At 37.7% G+C, this 22,064-nt stretch overlaps 1 protein-coding gene across 1 annotated transcript in view; it reads right to left on the bottom strand.

Annotated features, from left to right (window-relative positions):
* LOC103473902 (matrix metalloproteinase-17-like) overlaps nt 1-22,064 on the bottom strand; it is a gene marked incomplete at its 5' end in the record, with an annotated part of 50,155 nt that overhangs the window by 21,596 nt on the left and 6,495 nt on the right. Inside the window, one exon of the mRNA XM_017307722.1 lies at nt 12,195-12,481. Coding sequence (XP_017163211.1) covers nt 12,195-12,481 — 287 coding nt within the window. The remainder of the gene's footprint in view (nt 1-12,194; nt 12,482-22,064) is intronic.

Below are 22,064 nucleotides of genomic sequence, written 5' to 3'. Positions count from 1 at the left end.
GGTGTCAGAGTAAAGGGGGTGTTTTGTTTTTTTTGTTTCTTAAAATGTATGTTTCTAGAAAAGCATACCCAAAACAGCATGCAGCTGTAACTGCAGCAAACGCTTTTGTTCTATCGCAAGATTTCAGATTTTAAGATTCAAGGGAATGGAGAAGATAAACACCTTTGAAAACTATGCAGCGTTTTTCCTTTCACTTCACAATTATTCACTACTTTGTGTGTGTTCTGTCACATAAAAGCCACCAAAGATGTAATACGGTTTGTGGTGGTAGTGCGACAACAAAATGCGAGAAACGTTTAAGTGAAGCACTACACTATGGATGAAATTTTATACTCCGTGCACATACGAAACTTACAAAGCTTTACAAAGGCAAAAATATTGTAGTGATGAAACCTTGTTTCATATACTCACCACAAAGCCCCAACAAAAACACATTAGAAAACTTTTGCTTTTAGGGCTTAAAGCTTCCAACAAGTATAACAACAATATTTCACCTTTCCTGAACTCATGAAGTGTGATGACAACATACCGGCTTTCACCTTTAGTGCTTCGGATGAAGCGACTGACTTTTCTGATGCTGTGATGTAACCGTTGTGGCCTTCGGTACTTTCTCAAGCAAGCAGCCTAAGGTGTCTTTACATGAAAATGTGAATCCTTGCAGTGATGCTGTCAGCTGTTGCAACATTTTCTCCTGATTTTTTTTCCAAGCGCTAAAATGTTCAGCAATGTTTTTGCAGGTTAGTTTTTCACTGGTGTGTATGATAGAGTCTCTGTTTGAAATATGGCAAATAAATTTGGCGTTTAACTTATGAAGAAAGAGTAGTATCTATTATAGGGTGTATGCCCTTTGTTTTAGAGGATCAATAAAATAGATACAGTACATTCAGTAAATAAAGTTTACTGAAGCAGAACGTCTCTCCACCCGCCCCCTTGGTTTTTTGTATCTGCAATAACAATGTGGTCTGTTTTTATTGTCTATATGGATGCTGATCCTGCTTCTGTTTCCTAGCACTAAATTGTTCTGCAGAACTCTCTGCTTTTTTTTTCTTAACTTGTTTGCGCTGTACTTGAGTCATTTCTTTTTGTTTACCTGAAAAAAAAGAACATACGAGTGAAAATGAAGGCAAAAACATGACAATGATGAATATAAACCGCAAAACAAACTGCAAGCGGAGCATTGGTTTTTCAAAGCACAACGTAAAATTTTGAAGTAAGAAGGGGTAAAACGCAGGCCTACCGTTCTTGAGATACAATACACCTATTGGTAGCACAGATACTTTTATTTGCGAAGGTAAAACTTTCTCTTGTTCTTAACCAAATAAAAACAGAAAGGAATGGGGAAAACGTAGAGCAGATAGTTTTTTTTGACACATTTCATGCAACTAAGCCTAACAGAGACAACAGACAGAAAAGAAACAAAAAAATAATTGACAGTGTCTGTTGTATGCACTTAATTATGGCTTTATCACAACTCTACATTCTCTATGCTTAATGTCACGGGTCTAAGTCGAGAAAATTAAATGCTGAAACTGAATCAAAAGGTGGATCAGAATTAGTTTAAGAACATGCAAACCTAAGCCATCAAGTCGCGGCAGCGTCTTTCGAAAATGAAACCCCCAAACCCATATGCTCTTCTGCTTAGCAGAAGAGCATATGGGTTTGCAAGTTTATGTTCTGCAAGCAGAACATAAACTTGTTCCGGGTTTTATGTGGGGCCTTACAGCTGAAAACATACTTTGAAATATTGAAATGTAATCTAATGTAATCATGTCAGAATTAACAGGTGTTTTAGCAGTGGTGTGTATGCTGGGATTCACTGTAGATTTGTAGGAAATATGTGCAGCTGGGGCTGCCATGTTCCTCCTCCACTAACATCATCCTCACAGTTGTTGGGCAATTCGACGAGTGCAGCTTCTCTGGAGACATTTGCGGTAATCCTCTGAATTAAGTTTCCTGCACCATAATGCAATGTGTAGAGTGAATGCTGACTTGGCTGAATATGGAATCAAATGAGTTAACCTGTGGAGTCAGTCATAAATGACTCATTGTCTCAAAATTTGTCTTTATTTTTTAGAAAAAAAGAAAAACACATTTGAAACACTGTGACCATTGTGAAATTCTTCTTAAGATCTAGTTACAAGTTACATTTTGAACTGGTGACAACACTCACCAGAATTCAATTTGGCTTTGAAAAACAGAACAACCCCGCCTGTCCTGTGTAAATATCTCACTAATGAGCTAAAGCTTGTGATTAATGATGAACAATGGATAAATGGGCACTGAGAGAAATGTATGGAAATGACACAAATAGGGGGGAAAAAAAACTTTTCAGGAACTGTAATGACTTTCTGACCTTTCAGGAACTTGATTTTTGTTGTAGAACTATTCTTTTCCTCGAACCCGGTTGTTACCATGGATTATTTTGTGTGTTTAAACACGGATTAGGTGCTTTGAAATTTAGAGTAAATACCGACAAGGCTGGGATATAAAATCAACACACAGGATCAAGGGTAATGCAAGCAGATGTGTCTTTTTTTTTTTTTTTTTTTTTTGCAGCTCGTGTGCAAATGAAGCTTAGGTTTTGCAAACGATTCCTTAAAACTCCTCTGCACGTAAACATCACAAGCCTCGCATGTGTTCCTTCCCAAACAATGCTCTGACATGAAAAATTCACCTGCCTAATGATGCTTTTGTTTTACTTGGGTTAATTCTGCAGAGGCAGATTGTTGTCTGAGTGATAATTAATAAAAGCAATCTGCTTCCTGTCAAAGCACAACAACAACGCTCAGCCGAAACTTTTTTTTTGATGTTGCTAAACCCCTCCCCCCCTTACTACCCCCACACGACAACTTTTAATGGATACGCGAGCTATCAGTCTGCACAGCAGGGGTGAACTGTTCTCCTAAATGTGGTGCTTAATTTCTACAATTCAGCATCATCGTGCGCATTAGGGAGACAGACTTAGTGGACCTGGATTTAGGCTCCCGCTGAGAACAATGCAGCAGGAAATGGGGGGAAGGGAATTAGCAAAGGCAATTATTCAGCTACGGATTTGTATGATAAGCTTCATTTTGTCCCCCTCAAGATTATTACACAGCTCCACAATTTGCTGAAGCACCAACACTGACTTTTTACCTCCCGCCTGACCTGACCAGGTTGCAACTTTTCAAGGGATTTTCAAACCTCTGAAAAAGTTACACAGGTCAACAGTACGGGTCTGTTCTGGCGGTGGTAATGTGCTTTCGTGTCGCCTTACGAGAAGATGGATATGCAGAGGCAGGGACATTGCATCAACTGAGCAAAGTCTCAGAGAGACACTGACGATGTTAGAGGAGGATGTGAGATATCAGCGAGGTGAGACTGGCAGAGTGTGACGTGAAGAAATTAGGGGCCGTTTAATTAACTTTTTTTCCCTGAGGTTTAGAACATCAGCTTGGCAGCTTCACTGTGGTAGAATACGAAAAATTCAACAGCTAAACAAAGTAGTGAAAGCCAAGATTCCCCCACTATAAATCTTATTGTATAATGTGGGGCAATTTTGGCCATGGAATATGACTAAACAGTTATTGTTAAACATTTATCTCACTAGTTGTTTCAGCTAAGTTGATATTAACAAGTTATGGAGATAAATGAACAAGAACTGAAAGGTGTCAAAACCTAAAAGAGAGTTAAATGTCTTCTGGCAATTAAGAACAAATCTTTTACAGTGAATCTCAAAAGTATACAATAACCATAACCATTTAACTTCTTCCACCTTTACAGTTTCATCCCAAGTTTGCCTTAAACCACCAGACATCCAAGTTTGTGTGGCACTATTGCCTATTGATGCATATTTAGTCCACTCCAAAGGCAATTTTGGGAGCACTTTGTTGGTTGAATTTGTTGCAGAAAGTAGCAGAAATGATCAGAAACAAACCAGTTGCATGTCTGGTCTACAAGAAGACTTTGTCTTAACACTTCAGTAAATCTCTTTAGAAGTTGAAAGTTGTTTTTCCAGCCTACTGAAAGTACTACTGTGTACTTTTTGTGCTTTTGATAGACACTGAAATAAACATTGGATGTCTGTGTAAGACTGTTCATGGTTCAGTCAGCTAGCTGGAGCGCACTTGAAGAGTAGGTTAGGCAACAAAGTGTTTTGTGTCTTGTAGGCATTTCTTTACTGTTTAATTTGTGTTTTTAATGTTGTAAAGTGTCCTTGGGTGCTTTGAAAATGCGCTGTCAAATAAAATACTTTATTAAAGACACATGCTTGAGGTTAGAAGTTTTAAAGAAAGGAAGCTTGCAGTCTGCTTTTACTTACAAACTCTGAAATTGGTTTTGAATGTGGATAAGACAAAAGCAATGTTTTTTTTCACACTCTAGAAAACTACCAGAAATCCCTCTACTGCTTACAACTGCTGTAGGAACACAAATTGAGTTTGTCAGTAATTATAAATATCTTGGCCTTATTTTAGAGAAAGAGCTTTCTTTTAAAAATCACATAGCAAATTTGTTACGAACACTGAAAATGAAGATTAGGTTTTATTACCGAAATGGTTCTTGTTTTTCTCTTAAAGCTAGAAGTAAATTGGTAGCTGCAACATTCCTGCCACTCCTGGATTATGGTGATGTTTTATATATGAATGCTTCGACCAAATGCCTTCAATCATTAAATACTGTGTATCATTGTGCTTTAAGGTTTGTAACCGGTAGCAGACGTCTCACACATCATTGTGAGCTGTATGCAAAAGCTGAATGGCCTCCTTTAAGCGTACGGAGAAACAATCACCTGATGATCTTGATAGATCTGTTAATTCCCATTCTTTACACTCCAACAACATTTTTCTTTTGCATGTTCCACGTTGCCAAACTGAAAAAGGAAAGCAAGCTTTCAGTGTGATGCTCCTTCAGACTGGAATCAGCTCCAGTCTGAACTCAAGATGTCAGAATTGGTTTCACTGGACTCATTTCAAGCGATTCTTCAAAACAGGCAACGAGATTCTTTTAAACAGTGTCACTGTTTTTAAATTGTTTTATACTGTTTTATAATTGTGCATATGTATTAATGAATTTTATTTTGTAACCAGGTTGCTGTGTACTGCAGATTTCTGCCCAGGGCCCTCTTGAAAATGAGATCTGGATCTCAATGGGGTTTACCTGGTAAAATAAAGTGAAAAAAAACAAAAAACTTCTGCTGCCTTTTTCATGCTGATATTTGTACCTTGGATCACAAGATAGATAAGCTATATATACACCCAAATGTATAAGGCAAGGCTGTGCTTTGTGACTATGTACTGTATTTTTTGGACTATAAGCCGCTACTTTTTTTCCCCACGTTTTAAACCATCCATCCATCCATCCATTTTCTTGCACCCTTTTTCCCTCAGTGGGGTCGGGAGGGGTGCTGGTGCCCATCTCCAGCCAACATTTCGGGCGAGAGGCGGGGTACACCCTGGACAGGTCGCCAGTCTGTCGCAGGGCAACACAGAGACACACAGGACACACAACCATGCACACACACACTCACACCTAGGGGCAATTTGGAGAGGCCAGTTAACCTGACAGTCATGTTTTTGGACTGTGGGAGGAAACCGGAGAACCCGGAGAAAACCCACGCACGCACAGGGAGAACATGCAAACTCCATGCAGAAAGACCCCAGGTCGGGAATCGAACCCAGAACCTTCTTGCTGCAAGGCAACAGCTCTACCAACTGCGCCACTGTGCAGCCCAATATCAACTCTGTGGGAGTTAACAACATAATTTCCAGTGTTGATTTAACTCCCACAGAGTTGATATCAACACTTTTTCAGTATTTATATAGTTCACACTCTTCAGAGTTAAATTAACTCTGGGCTATTTGCTGTGCATTTTCGATTTCATCCAAACTTGTCAAAATGTTTAACTTTTGTTATTTTTATTTGTTTTGTAGTTAAAAAAAAAAAAAAACAGAATTATGTGGGATTTTGCCTTGAAGACTAGAAGTGAGAGGAACTTTCCTCCAAAATTACAGAGAGGCTTCTACAAATGATTAAAGGTGCAGACCCTACCATGAGTGTCCTTTATAGAAGGCTGAATGTTTCAAGTATAATTCTCCTTGCTTTATTGATAAAAAAGATTGTCGCAAATGAAATATATTCTTTTAAAGAGCTAAATCACAGTGAATGAGCAGAGTATCCTTGAACATCAACGTCTAAAAAGGTTGGCGACAGTGCAAAGAATCCATCAGGTTTTGCACTTTTTCCTCATGTTGAAGGCCAGTTGATAGTTCCTGTGAAATCATCAGTCAGTCTGTCAATTTTTTTGATTTAGGTCAAAATTAATATAATATTAAAATCTGTAGGTCTACAGAAAACATGTTCATCACTGTGACTTAACCGAGTTTAAGATAACATTAAAAGGTCATACAAACAGACTTATACCTTCTTTTTTTCCCCTTTCTCACTCCTTTGTTCCCATGAATCAAACCTTCGTCTGCACAGCTGTTGTTGGGCCCTGCCCTCACTTCAGACACACATCAAAGCCAGGCTACACTTCTGCATCGCCTCCTCCTATGCTGCTGGTGCTGCAGCCTGGTGGGAGGTCTGATTGGATCAGATTGAACTGCTGTCCCGCAGCATATGGTTTACAGCCCCGGCAGCTCAAAACAAAGAGGGGAGATCAGCGAAAGGGCGCTGGCCTCACCACAGACACCAGCTGGGTTAGAAAGCATAAATACACTCTCCGCTGCTCAGACTGGGGTTTTTAAATGCACAACGGGCCACTGAAGCTTTCCCTTATTATCGATAGCTGTGATTAGAATGGCATATGATTACCAGGCTCTGGATTTCTATGTGAAATCTGATGAATTCTCTCAACGCAAAACCTCTTCTCTACAAACATTTATGTCATCTTATGGGGAGTTTTGGTCAAATAAACAAATGTATGTGGAAGCTCACACATACATCTGAAGCGAGTCTTCTAAATAACTCTCACAAACATCCACATGAAATTATATGCTGATCCTTAAGCTCCCAGTCAATCTGTTTAGACAGCTGCTCAAATTGAAGAGTGGTGATATTGGAGGTTAAAGTGGAGTGGTTCCTCTCCACTGTCACCCAATGCTTGCTCAGGATGAGGCTGTTGATGCAAAGTCAACAACTCAATGCGTTTAGTTGGGCTTTTTAGGTGCAATTGCCATTCACTTTCAATTGAATAGGGGTGAGTATAATTTGATCTGAATCTGAATTTTTGATTAGACGGTATTAAAAAGAATCACACTGATTTGATTTTAGGTCGGACTAAATTGGATTCTGTACAACTTGATACAAATCAGACCTGTTTGTCTAATAAAATACCTTGAAAATAGATCAATTTAAACTGAAAATAGGTAGGGTAAATTGGGTTTACGGTATTGTCTCCATAAAAAAAAAAAAGTATTGACAGTTCTGTCCCCTCCTGAGATGCCATTTGATTATAGATTTCTTTAATTGTCTAAGATCAAATACCCATGCCATGAAGCCATCCATCAGTCAGGAAATGTTTGTGAAGGTTGAGGGTTTAAAGGTTGTGTTAGAGACTTTTACCCAGATGATGTGACCCTGTTCCAAGTAAAAATAAAATCTTGAATGTAGAGCAGTTTTGATCTTCTTTACCCACTTAAAGTACCATTTTAATGAGTGATGGTAAGGCAGAACTCTGAGAACAATTCCCCCTGCCTTGCCCCGCTTCAACACAGACATCAATAGTAGGCAAAACTATTTCAGATTAAAGTTAACCAATCTGTCATGTACAAATTTAATGAACTTAACCTGCAACATCACCCACTGACTTTCTTTTCCTTCTGGAAACCAAATCTGCTCTAGGCAGTCTTACACTGTTCGCTTTACTTGTTATTTCACGAGATAAGCTTCTTGGATCATTTATCAATGCCACAACCTATAACCAATTAAATTTGAGTACCTGCAGTCAAAAAAAAGAACAAAAACAACCAACAACTTAAATTTAACAAGCATGGGTGTGTAAAATGAGGTTGGATCTTTGGATCTATCCCTTCCTATCTACACACACTATCCTCTCTGACTGTGCACTTCTCAATCTTTATCATCATTGTCTAACTTGCACCAAACGTGGCTTCTGAATCTATCTTTGCATTCAGGTAAATCTGAATGTGCTGTTAGCTTACTGCGTGCAAACCCAGGCTGCTGCCGTAAATTTGAAATATATAAAAATTTTAAAGATTTATTCCACAGAGTTATCCAAACTAACTTGTTGGGTTTTTATATTTTAATGATCGCGTTTGGAGGAATGCAATAGTTTGGTTGTTTGTACGTTAAATACTTAAACGTATCAAGGATCATCGCAAAATGTTGAATGCAGTGTCTCTCCCCTTTGTTCTGATGCTGGGCTGTACATCCCCCTCTTATAAAGGAGAATACAAAAGGTACAAAGGATGTAAAAAACAGGGGTCAATATAAGTTCAGTGATCCAGAAGAAAGGAAAAATAAAAAAAAGCAAGAGAACTAGTGATTAAGGCTGTCAATTGTGTGGCTGTACAGAGACAGTCCCTTCCTGGTGATGCATTCAGTAGACTACATCACTCCACCCGGTGATTTACTTCGGATGAGTGGACTCCTAATGTTGCCCCACCTTTTACCATTTCCCAGCCCCTCTCAGCAGAGGGAGGAAAAAGGTTAGGGGACACAAAATGAGGTTGATGCTTAGTGACAAGAAAATGGTCCCATTGTGCCATCAGCCCTCTTTTTTTTTTTTTTTTTTTTTTTGCAGCTGAGCACGCACAGGCGATTCTTCAAGTTTTAGCAGAAGTGCAAAAAAAGGGCAAACCAACCATGAAGTCCATAGGATGGGATATATTTTGTATTCCATAGTTAATGAGTGAACAAATGAATAATAAATCAGTTGCTATAAGTGGCTCAGAGACCACGGCTTGCTGTGTTTTCCAGAACTGTCTGAGAATGACGGATATCTTTAATATGGGCTCATCTATTTTTGATTGGCAGATCTGATTGAATTCTATTTTAGAGAAGCAGTCACTACGTCCTCATTTCAAACTCGCACATCTCTCATAGTGTGTAATAAACCTCTTTCAAAACAGTTTGATGAGACAAATTAGGCCAGATCATTCAGGAGGCCAAGGTAATTTATTAGCCCACACAGTACAAAGCAAAAACACAGAATGAACGAACATGCATCATTGGCATTATCACGGGCTTTGTGTTTACGGCAGCTTTACAGAACTTTTCCATAAAGTGAAATGCTTGTGATAATTAAAATAAATTGTAAGCGGGTTAAGTTAGAAATGTACTGTCATTACAAGAAGAGTGAATCATCATCCATGTTTTGTCTTGTCTGTTTCTCTCTTTGAACATCTCTCATAATATGAGGCATGCGAGATGATAACTGTGAAATTACAAATGTTTTTTTCCATAAATTGAATGTTGAAATTATGACTTCACTGACAAACAGAAGAAAAAACTTGCAAAATTAGACTGCTTATTCTATTGTATTTTGCGATTGACTGAATTTGTATTATAATTTTACTTGCTTTCCAAAATAGCGTGTTACACACTGGTTGCACAAATGTTTACCGTAGACCATTCCAATAGTAATTGAAAATTCCTGCCTTTTAGTAAGATTTATGGTCCACTCTAATTTTATCTCTTCTTGTACTTTTGGGTCCACCAAGATGTTTTGCAAAAAAGATCTGCATAAAAAAGCCTAGATTTTTAATTGTTGTTAAGGTCGCTCATAAACCTCCCAGTTAAAGCGTGGGACCAAAAACAAATAACAACAACAACAACAACAAAAGCCTGTTTGCAACAGAGATATGCTATTAGATAATTTGCAGCTCTGAGATCACAATGACAGAAAAATTGCACTGATATCACATAGGGGAACACTTTAATCTTTTCTTTTCTTTCTAAGTAGACAGTTAACAAATCAGTGCATTAATACCTCATATATGAATGATTGTACTTTATTAATGCCAGAGGGAAATTCCCATATTTCGGTACAATTCATCCAAAACAACACACAAAAAAACCTCAGACATTTAGAAAAGTGCATGAGGTTGTAGCCCTTCACCCAGAGGAGAGGCGCCGTCCTTCAGCCGTGGAACTCTGCAGCTTTATGAATTTACTCATTTTCTCTGTTTTATTTCAAAAGTATATCAATAAAAACAATAAGTATATACAGCAAAAGTACACAAGAAAATTCAAATGACCAACTTATCCATGCTGACTTCTGATTATTTCAATTAGCTAAGACAAATTGAAAAGATCAAAAATGTCCTTGGGAGGAGTTTTAGTCAGTGTGGTTTAAAACACACTGTCCTCTTTTTAAGTGCTGTTGCCATTGGGGATGATCTGCATCCTTTCTATGAATGTGTAAGAAGGTGGTACGTGACAAAGTAAAGAGTGAGTAACATTTTAATCAAAGTTTTCCACATCGCCTATGAGGTATTGAGCAGAACCAACGTATATACTATGTTAAAAGAAAAGACATTCCACTTTCAACCAAACTTCTCTAATCAACAACACATGGCAGCGTCACAACATGTACTCAATGGCTTCAGACAGTAAAAGAGCTAACTGTATGGTAGCAATTTAGTGCAATTAGCGAAGACAGTTTGCTGAAGCTCAAACCAAGGATCAGAAAAGGAGAAAAGTGACAGCAAGGTTGTTGTTTCCCGAAAGACGAGTCGGATTTCTCAAAAGTGCAGAGCTGCTGGGATATTCATGCACAAGTATTTCTAATATTTATAGAGGATGCTCAAAAATGAGGGAAAAAGTGAAGTGAAAAGAAATTTCTGATTGGAATGCCAAAATGCCTTGCTGATGTCAAAGGTCAGACAGGCATGCACACACTTGTTCAAGATGACAGAAAAGCAGCAGTGACTAAAATAATCACTCTCCCTTTCCAAAGTACGTGGAAGGTCATCACTGAATACTCAATGTAAACACTGAGACAGAAGGGCTAGAGAAAAATACCACTATGGTCAGCTAAGAAAATAAAACTGAGGCTCACAGAAATGGACAATAACTTGTTGAAAACGGGTTTTAAGTCCAGCCATGGGATTCAGATGGTCGAATTTAGCATAAACGATATAAAAACAGATTCATTCGGACTTCATTCTGATAAGCGTAGTTCTGACTGCGCTTATCTTCTTATGACAGTGATTCAAGTTGGTGGTATAAGAGTTTGAGGGCTATTTTCTTTGGACTCTTTAAGTCCCTTAGTGCAGACTGCTGACTGAAATCCTTTTAAGCCAGTTTCTTTAATATGAGAATTAATTCACTGAGCCCAATCTCAAACCAGCAAAGCACCGACGAAATTCAGTGCAACAGCAGATTTGAATGATGGACTAGTTGCAGATAAACTCTAATAGAAGCTACTGTATGATTTCAACAAGCATCAAAATCAAAATCTCTCAGAAATGCTAATAATAATTGAACACCTTGCTCTATTTCTACCGTGAAAGATTATCATAGTACTGAGGGCGAAACGAGGCCAAATCGTTTCGCCCTCATAGTAGGTTTCCAACATGAGTATGTTCAAAAATCACAACTTGATTTTCTACACTGTAGATTAGACCTCTTCTGGCATAATGTGAAACACAAAAAGTCGGCAGTAAATCATCTATTCATACTTTCAAACTCTTACTGTAGAAGTTTTGTTGTAGAAACTGGGAACGCAAGACACAATGAAGTGAGTGTTCTCAATTAAACAACAACCTTCAATTGATCAAAATGCAGGAAACATGAAACAATACAATGAGAAAGCTCAACGACAGCTTTTATGCAACAATTTAGATAAGAAATATTGGGTAAGCTGTGCTTTATCTAAATGTAGCTGTAAACACATTACTCACACCTCAGTCATATTGTTTTTTTGTTTTGTTTTGGGTTTTTTTTAAATCAGCATCTTGGAATTCAGAAGTGAGATTCTCATTCACACCTCTCCAGATGAACCAGACTTTCTAGGCTAACCAAGTAGAGTTTGACTGAAGTGGACTAAAGAAGGCTGGTGTGAATGCATCCTAAGTTTGAAGTTGCTCATGACCAGGGAAAGCAACTGAAATGAGGGACCAACAGCAATTTTTAACTTCTTTGAGAACCAGTGCACCAAATCTCTTTTGAGGCTGCAAAGCGTAATTATTAGTTTTTTCTCCTGCATTACGTCCACTTTAAAAATTATGTTATTTTAAAATGTTTCCCACCTGGTGATCTGAAGGTCCAGGGCTCATCATCATCAAAGTGTGTATCCCCAGCAGTGAACTTCTCTCCAGGGAAAAAGGCGTGTGCCACTGTTCCCCCGGGCCCATCGAAGGGGTATCCATCATTGTGGTCTGCTTTGGTGAAGTCGATCTGAATGTCTGCGTTGCTGCCGGCCACCTCGTGGAAATTTAGAGGCGCGATGTCGCTCCAGACCTTCAAAGCGTAGTACATCAGTGCCCGAACTGTGTCCCTGCCAAGTAGGGCTGAATCCTTTGGGTAGGTCCTCACTCTGAAAAGAAGACAAAGGAAACATCTTAAATGTAAGAGAATAGATAAGCAGAAGAGGGAACTGTGATGGGAAGAGTGAAATAGGATGGCTCACAAGAAACAGAAGGTTAGACTTGGCATATTAAAGTAAAGCAGAGAAGAAATGAAGTAAAAACTTGTAAGGTTAGCATCAATGCTTAAAAGAGGGCATCGTCATGTAAATGAGAGAATTATTCATGAAGCAGAGGAATCAAGTTCTTCATATTGTGGCATGAACAAAGATCATTTCAAAATGAATAGCAGTCCATTAAGATGTGTAAATTGTTTTAAAATGAAGCTAGCAGAAAAATAATAATAATATTGATTCTGGCACACAGACATGCCAATTTCGATTAACTACTTTACAAAATGGGAAGGACAAGAGAGCATGCCATCAAGTCAGAACTACGTTTATCTTTGTACGTTAAACATTAAAAAGTTAAAAACATGAATTGTCTTAAAATTCATTTAAAGATGGATTGATGCATTTGTCACGTTACGTTACTGTAATAAAATATTCATTTATCTTTTTGCCCATCCCTATCAGGGTTTCTGTTAATGCTTCAGAGCTCAACCATATCTGCACGCTCACTGTAACGTAGAACTCAAAATGTAAGGTTTTGATAAAAAGTGAAACGTCGCTAATCAGGTGAAGTAGATTTAAACATGTAAAGAAATGGATATATTGAGTTGTTCTTGTTTTTACTGTCTGCGCCTCCTGCCGTTCCATTGAAGTTAAGCAGTCGACGGACGACTGTAGGATGTGTTACATTCGCACCATCTGACCTGAAAGTGGTGCCATTATGCACACCCGTCAAGTGTGTTTAACTGAACTGTCAGAATGTCAGACAATGTTAACCATGGACGATGTCAAATGCAAACTAATTAGTTATGCTTTGTCTTGAAAAACAAAAACAAGAGCAACTGTTTTCTCACAAATCTTATAATTTGGATTGTATGCATTTAGTTTCATTATTATGTCTTTATCCTAAATGTACAGGTTTAAGGTAGATGGAAAATGTTGTCAATTCCCCATCTGCTTACAGGCTCACGGATTAAGAAAAGTGATAGAAAGTGCCGCCAAAGAAGCAGGAAAATAGGATGAAACGCAAGAAAGGCTGGCAGCCAAAGAGATGGATAGAAATTGCTCTGAATTTAAAGCAGCAAAGGTCAACCACACAATGTTTTCCACTGGTGGAGAGCTGCACAAAAAGTCCTGTTTGCATATTTCTAGCAGTACCGTTGGCTTCAGTATTTCATGCTCAGGTGCTCCTGCTGCTTACACATAATATGCTGAGCATACAATGTGCCTTTGAAGAGATTATAGAGTCAGCTTTTGGGAACAACTCATAAGTTCTTTTCCCATCTTTCCCATTTCCTTATTAAGTTTTCATTCTTCCTCACATCACCTCCAAAGCTCTGCAGCCTTTTTCTTTCTGACAGCTACAACAGAAATGGGACATGTACAAACTGAAAACCAATCAGACATCATGCAAAGTTTTCCATTTTTCAATTCTTTGATGGTCTCTTTCATCCAATGTATTTCCTTTCCACTCATTGGTCTTTACATCCTTCTACGCCTTTGCTTCTGCGTGAGGGACTTGCTTTCCGTGTCCCTGCAAGTGTATTTCGGTCTAAAACTACGGAGCCGTGAGGTTGTTACAGGCTGCCGTGGGACATTTAATCAGTGACAAAAAAATATCAGCGGAGTGATCTCTGCCTCAACTAGCTTTCAATCTGCTCGGAAATCACTGAAGTGAGAGGAAGTTGTGACTTATCAATGCAAAAAACATGCACAAACAAGACAGAGTCAGAAAATGCTAAAAAAAAAAAAAAAAGTGCTGAAAAAAAATAACTGGAACTATATTGTCCTGCAAAAACAGTCATTCTTCTTGCTTTTTCACATTTTGTCAACTAGGACCACAACTCTTGCTGTGTTTTGATGGGATTCCACGTGATAAATCAACACAAAACAGCCCATTCAGCCCATATGAGTAAATACATTGTGGAAACCCCTTTTGCTGCAGTTCTTTGGAATAATGTCTCTACTAACGTTGCAGGTCTCGAGATGGATATTTTTGCAGATTATTATATATATATATTTTTTTTTTTTTTTTTTTTTTTTTTTTTGCAAAGTAGCCCAAGCTCAGTCAAAATTGATGAAGACCGTCTCATTCCAACTGTTTTAAAGTCTTGTGAAAGATTCTCAACTATGCTTTCATCTGAACAGTTTTATTATGGCTCTGGCTGTAGAATCACTGTGCTGCTGGAAGGTTAACCACCCCACTAATAATACGTCTAAAGGAGCCAATGACAGGGCATCACCAATGATTGGATTACATTTCTGATTAATTATCTCCTTGTCTACCGGTTTGGGTGGATGTCCATGTTCTGGTTGGCTTATGGTTTGCAGCACTCTTTCCATTTTTAAATGCCCCACATTGTGGGATCTTCAAGTCTTGAGTCATGGTTTACAACTTTGCTATACTTTAAACTCCTAAGCTTAACTCCCAACTATGCTGAGATTAAATTACATATAGATAGACTCTCTTTATAACAAGATTTTATTTAGGGATATCACATGCTTGATTACTGCTTAAAATAGCATACTTCTCAAGTTTGTAAAGAGATTGTGAAAAAAAATGTATTCTGTGAATGCAAAACAAGGGTATATTAGTTCACAAACATACAAGGCACTTAATGTAGTGGAAACGGCCTTAAAACTCAATACATTGTTGGTTTGCACAATATAAATATACAACAATGTACAGGCCGTGCAAAAATTTCAATTTAAATACATGGCAAGTTACTGGTGAGCTAATTATTATTATAGTAAGTTCAACATCTTTTTCCACTGTTGCATCTTTCAGCCAATCACACAATAAAAGCATAAATGTAGATTCACAGACTCATTTTTAAATGCAGATGTCAGAATTTGAATTGTAGTAACGTAAGGTCAGAGGTCCTACCTTAAGCAGTTACATTATGCAAACTCTAACAGGAGTTAAGTCTGAAGGGAAAACATGCCCAAACACAATATGCAAAGCGAAAGTAGACGAGTGCCCACATTCTGAGTCTCAGCTTTGCTCGTACCTGCACCAAAGCTTCAGCAACCATTTGTCAGAACACCTGCATTACTCACTTCTGCTGCAATTTACATAAAGGAAAAGACAAGAACACTGAAAAGGAAAAAGCCAAATCTGGATGACAGCTAATGTGTATAAGGGGTGAGATGAAGGTAAGTATATATTCATGTGAGCTTAAGTTCTATTCATAAATCCTGCGTTAATTCGGCCTGTTTTGTTGGTATTTTAATCCCTCCTTTATCAAGAAACCAGATTTCCTCGCCTCTGAATGTGTGTCAGCTTCATTTTAGAGAACTAGATTACCTAATTGGAACAGGAAACTGGATAAAAATAATTCTACATTATCAGGTTGTTAAATACAAACAACCTAGCCACAAATAAAGCTAAACAAATCTGTCTTGTTCACTGATATAATCAATAATAATGAAACCTCTCGGAGCTGTAACAGTGCAGAATATCCTAGCTTTCTACATATACAAGTCTAGGATATAATAACAATAAGACAGGTTGTATCGCACCATTGTAACACATACAAAATCCTATTATAATTCCTAAAAATGCACCGATGCATATAATGCAAACAAATAAAGGAATTTTCACCAGGATAAAATGATAGATAAGAAAACTACATGCTACATGTTTATATCCCTACCGGTAGAAAAGGAAAACTGAAGTCAGACTTTTTACAGCTGGGGAAATGTGATGTTTTCCATGTGTTCGGTGTTGTGGAAGGATTTAAAATGGTTTTAAAACTAGCCCACAAATTAAACAGACAAATCAAATGGAAGGCAATGTCTCGCATAAAAAAAGTCTCACGAATTAAAATGGCTGCAACTGAAGTAATAATTCCAGCCTTGAATGAGCTGTAGTTTACACTTCACAGAGCTTAGTGCAGCTCTGTAAAGTGTAAGCTGCTTGGCGCAGCTCTGTGAAGTGTAAACTACATTACCTTGAATTTAATGTCTTAGTGTTGCCTCATATTAAAATATTGCAATGCAACAACAGACTGGTGGGTTTTAATGAAAAGCAGCAACTGCGATTTGCAAGAACAACACGATCATGTTTGGTACGTCTTGGCAGTGGTTCAGTATAATAAAAATAATCTTTTTAGATTCTTTGCTACTTTATTCCAACTTTGAAGTTTACATGCACTAAATTTACTATGTCATTTTAGACACACTGTCAGCTTTTAGTTTATTTGCAGCTCTTACGTAAAGGGGAGACACATTTGTGGATGTATTTTCAAGCAACATCTCAAACTGAATGCATTAAATTGTCTCATTATGAAAAAAATAACAAAAATCAGCCAATATGTCAAACATGAGAATGTACAGTTATGATGGAGACAGGTTCTGTGTCTTAGAGATAAATGTGTTTTGGTGCAAAATGTGCAGATTAACTCCAGAACAAAAATAAATAAATCACACTGTGATAGAATTTTTAAATACTGATAAATTGAAATTAATATGTGTAAAACATATTGCGGTAGCATTCTTTCATAATGTTATCTTGTTGAGCTTCAGAACAACCTCCTTTGTGTCACCAATCATTCAGGAATGAAAGCCAACAATTATTTTGCAAGGACAAGGAAATTAGTCCCTCCTAACCGCATAAGTCTGACAGAAGCAAAATGTCTGTTCTTGCAGCTGTGGTGTGGGATTTCTTTTTTTGTGTGATGTCAGTCAAATTTAATATACAAATGCTGTAGGAAAAGAAAAAAATATGACAATTCCCGCGAGTTCTGCACTTGAATTCTTGTGAAGTATGAAATATCCTGGCCAGAGAAAACATTGTTATTGTTTATGCGGCATTGAATAAAAGAAAATTTTTCTGTGTTCTAGAGGAATACAGGCCATATGGCTGAGAATGTTGCTTCCTTTGTGTTCTTCATAGCACACACAACAAAAGCCTCATTATTTTTGATGCTTTTGAACAAGCTGATCTAGCTGTGAAGGTGTCAAATGCAAACTATGAATATGGTTGTAAATATTGAGGTCACAAATAGGTTCAGGCAGAAATTCTGACACTACAAACAATCCCTACAAAGAGTGTTATGTCAATTCTCTTTCTTCTTTTTTTTTATCTGTTCAGATCTTATTTCCTGTCAAGAAATAATAAGAAAATTGTTCTCTTTGTGTTAAAATCTTTATCAAAAGAACTTTTTCAACAAGTTCTGGTGATTCATGTGTTTGAATGATGTTTCCTGCCTTTGTTTTTGTGTCTAAAAAGTGGGTGAATACAGAAATGTTTCCCCTGTACTTTACTGAAGTAAACCTCAAATGGAGTGGTATTATGTACTTTGAAGGGACATAGTGTAATTTTATACTGCACAATAAAGCAACCCTGTTACCTTCAGTTGTTGTAAAAATGTTCTATATATCAAAAATAACTTTGAGCTCAAAATAAGATGCCTTGAAACTGGAATTGGGCGTCTGTCTCTTTAAGAAGATCATACTCTTTATGACACTACCTTCAAACCCGTTTTAAAGGTAATCGCAACATCCCACATTAAATCTAAATTATAAATCATCTGAGTGAGGCTCAATACAAGGTGTGTTTAGCAAAGTAAAACTGGTTATTCATGCTTCCAAATATCTATGTTGATAAACTCAAGTTATGGGACTTTAAATATATATGAATCTTATACGAAATACATGCAATACAGGTCAGAACAAAAAGGAAAATAATGAAAGCGGTAAGGATGCCAGGAGAAAGCGTAAAATAAAACCAGAAGAGTAAGCAAAACAGAGAGCAATAAGCAGAAACGCAGCAACTTTCCTATTGCAGTCATATTTCTGACAACTCCCTATGGCTCCATGTACCACGGCTCTAACTTTAGTGAGAATAATGCTGTGTGTTCTCCAAGAGAAAGACGTCGTCCTTGTTTCAGCATTTCTCCCGGCTACTCCAATCAGATGGATCAGTGATCACACAGGCACATTTCTATCTCTGACAGACGGGCTGATGCCTTCATTTCTCACCAAACTTAAAATGTTGCTCACAACCTTTGCTAAAGATGTATTTGGTGCAATGTGTACTATAGTGGAACAAAAGTGGGGAAAAAGTCAAATGATGAATATTTAAAAACTTGGAGATCTCAGCTAAACATTTAAGGTTCATTTGAAGGGAAATACTAATCCTAAGCATCATGATTACATAATGCTTTTAATAAAAAAAAAAAGTGCATTTTCAAAACAGCTGAAAAGTCTGCTTATGTCAGGAAACAACACATTACTATTCAGCACAGAATTCAACAAGCTCCTCCAGATGGTGAGGGCAGCCTGTACATACCCCCAGAAATGAAGCGTGTTGGGTCTTCAGTGAAGCGGAGAAAACAGATTCAAATCTGTACGACCTCGATGACTGTATTATTTCTAAACTGAAAAGTAGTAGATTTCATTTCCTAAACAAACACAGACCATTTGTAAAGCCCATAGATAAAAAAAAAAGAAAAAAGAAAAAGGCTCAAAGGTTAAATGTGAAAATGCATTAGTTTAACTTGGTGTGAGTCAGTTACTGACGATTGAGAATAATGTTTTCCTTTTGGATTCATTCACAGTTTTGTTCGGGAGCAGAATGTTTTTGCGGGAGTTTGTATACTCCAAAAAGTAATATGATGATAGTGAAGCACGGAGGGGGGAGCATAGTGATATGGCGCATAGAGGAAACGAGCAAAGCAGAAAAGCAACTTTATCACATCAATTTGACTTCACCAGCAATGAAAGGAGAGAAAGTGAGGCAATAGACGGATGAGAAGGTTGAACATTGCGGTTTAATGGAAACTTATAGTGGAAGCTGGTGAAACTTGTGAAGCGTTGTACATGATGAGGTCTGTATCACACACACATGGTTCTGTGTCAGTGGTTCTCTAGGAAGGTCAACTCAGAAAAAAGGAAGCCAGAAACTACAAGAGACATTGATAGGAATGAACAAGGACAATGTATTGAATTGATTTATTCTTGGCAAAGCAAATTAGATTTTTATAAATTAAGAGTTTCAAAGTATTTTGATTTGGAAACTTTTTGGAACTCCGATCAATTGGAAATAAGTCCTTTTTTTAAATAGAGGTAAATGATTACTTAGAAGAGGTGAAAGGAAGGATCAGGGAGGAAGAGTAGGATAAAGTAAGATGAAATGGGGTCATGAGAGGGAAAGTAGGAAAGTAAGGTGATGCAAAAGGATTGTAAAGTAGGGTGAGTAGCATGAAGTGAACAAAATGTTCTTTTTATGAAAAAGAAATGGACAAAGTCAATGAGAGGAATAAAAAAATCCATAAAGAGTGATGAAAATGTAAAGGGGAGGAGAAAGTAGAGAGGGATGAAACATATGAAGGAGAAGAGGAATGAAACCAGGTTGTAAAGAATGAATAAAATAAAATGGGATGAAGCGAATTGAGAAAAATTGTCATAAAGACTCATGAACAGAATAAATGAGATTAAAAAGGTTAGTAAAAACAGATCAAATTAAAAACAAGCAGATAGGCTGGATTAAAAATGGTTATAAAGAGAGATAAGGACCATCAAAAGCAACACAGAATGCATGTGGTAAAAGAGTCTGATATGAGCAGAAATGTTTGTGTAAAAGGTGGAATGAACAGGGAAGACAGGATAAAAACAAGTATGAGTGAAATACAAACAAGTCTTAAAGAAGGAGGAGTTATAGCTGAAAAGGAGTTGTAAAGAGGCGTGGGAGGTGTGGAGAGGATCAAAAAGAGGTCACAAAGGGGGATGAAAAAGTAACTTATAAAGCGATGGGGTTAAATAGAGTGTGAGTGAGGAATGGTTAGGAAGAATGGGCTATCAGGTGTGTGTAAAAATGTGACGTATGGGTGAAAGGAACAAACAGGAACAGAAGACTGATCCAGTCATAAAGAATGAGGAACAGGAAGAAAAGTCATTGTAAAAAAGGGCGAAATAAGATAAATGAGGTAAAGGCCTTTCAAGCGAGTGAAGAGGGATGAGTGGGATAAAAAAAAAGTTTATGAAAAGTGGATGCAGCGAATGACAAAAGGGATGATAAGAAATAAAGGGAATAAGAAGGGATTTTAAAAAAGGATACAAGTAAGATAAGGCGATAAGGGATTAGGGTGAAAAGCAGGATGAAAAGGATTGCATGGATGTATTGGATGAAAAAAGGTTTAGAAAATGCTTAAGGTGGATGGAGGGATAGACAACATGAGGTGAGGGCGAGTGGAGGAGGGAAGGGAGCGTGAAGTCGAGCGTGGGTGAGGTAATGGCAACCAGGTGTGTCAAACAATTCAAGTTATTGCTAAAATGTCATAATGCGCCTTTGCTTTCAAACCACATTTATCACAATCAATGCATTTTTTTAAAAATTGTTGAGAAAAAAATTACTCAGTTCCCAGGAGTTCTACAAAATAAAAGGCTAAACCTGAAAGACTCTGTATGGAAGACCTCTGACCTCTGACCTCTCTAGTTACTGAAGTAACTTGGGATGAATCAATATGTAAATAGTTGATCCAGTGACGTATTGTCAACCTGTACACTGCGTACCTGGAGACTGGCAGAAGATGACCTGACTTGTAAGCAAGCAGGTGTAGACAATGGATGGATGAACTACACAGACTGAGACTCAAATTTCTTTCCCAAAGTAGCGCAGGATCAACCTGAAGGAGAATATTGCGAGTTGTTTAGTCCTCCAATTGCAGCGGGAAGCTCAAGAATTTTGAGTATATGTTTCCGATGAACCCCTCTAACTACCTGCAATAAATGTCAGGGTAAAAGGGATTAAAGTGACTTTGAAATTAGCTGGATGTGCAGAAGCCTGATTAGGGATGACTTCATTTTCCTGACCTACTTAATTCTGAGACGTGAGTCTCACCTTGGTTTGACAAATGAGTCAGAGGAAACCGGGGATCGGTGGGAGGTAAATGTTTGCATGCTTTCTCAGATATAGACACACACACAGATTTTCGTGTCACATTTCACCTGAGTGACATTCATTTACATGCGACTTGCTTCTTCTGAACATCTCCACTGTCAGCTATGATTCAGATAAAATGTGGCAGGAGGGTAAAAAAAAAAGAGCAAGAGCAGTAAAAAAAAAAAAAAAAAAAAAAAAAAAAAAACCTTGTAAGACTTTTTGCTGTCCCCTGCCTTCATCTCCTCTGCAGGTTCCTGCCTCCTGTGGCTTCACTACTCCACAGACATTCAGAAGTGATGATAAAAAGTGCACACAAGTACAGAGGCTGAGGGACCCCATCATCTCATTTCATCCTTTTCTATCGTTTTGCAGACATAACCTGACAAACGGAGTGGTCAAATGATAACGGTCATGCATGCTCGTATGCATTTATACACGCACGTAAGACAAACGTAAGACAGCACTGAAAACTGCTGCTGGTACTCTTGCAAACACATTCACAAGCCGCGTCAATCAGGCTGAAGATAAAAGACGTTTTATTAAAAGGCTGTGCTGAAATCTCTGCTACTGCTAAAAAAAAAAAAATATATATATATA

Source organism: Poecilia reticulata, linkage group LG12 (assembly GCF_000633615.1).
Source record: "Poecilia reticulata strain Guanapo linkage group LG12, Guppy_female_1.0+MT, whole genome shotgun sequence".
Classification (NCBI taxonomy): Eukaryota; Metazoa; Chordata; class Actinopteri; order Cyprinodontiformes; family Poeciliidae; genus Poecilia; species Poecilia reticulata.
This window is presented reverse-complemented; position numbering and strand designations above follow the sequence as displayed.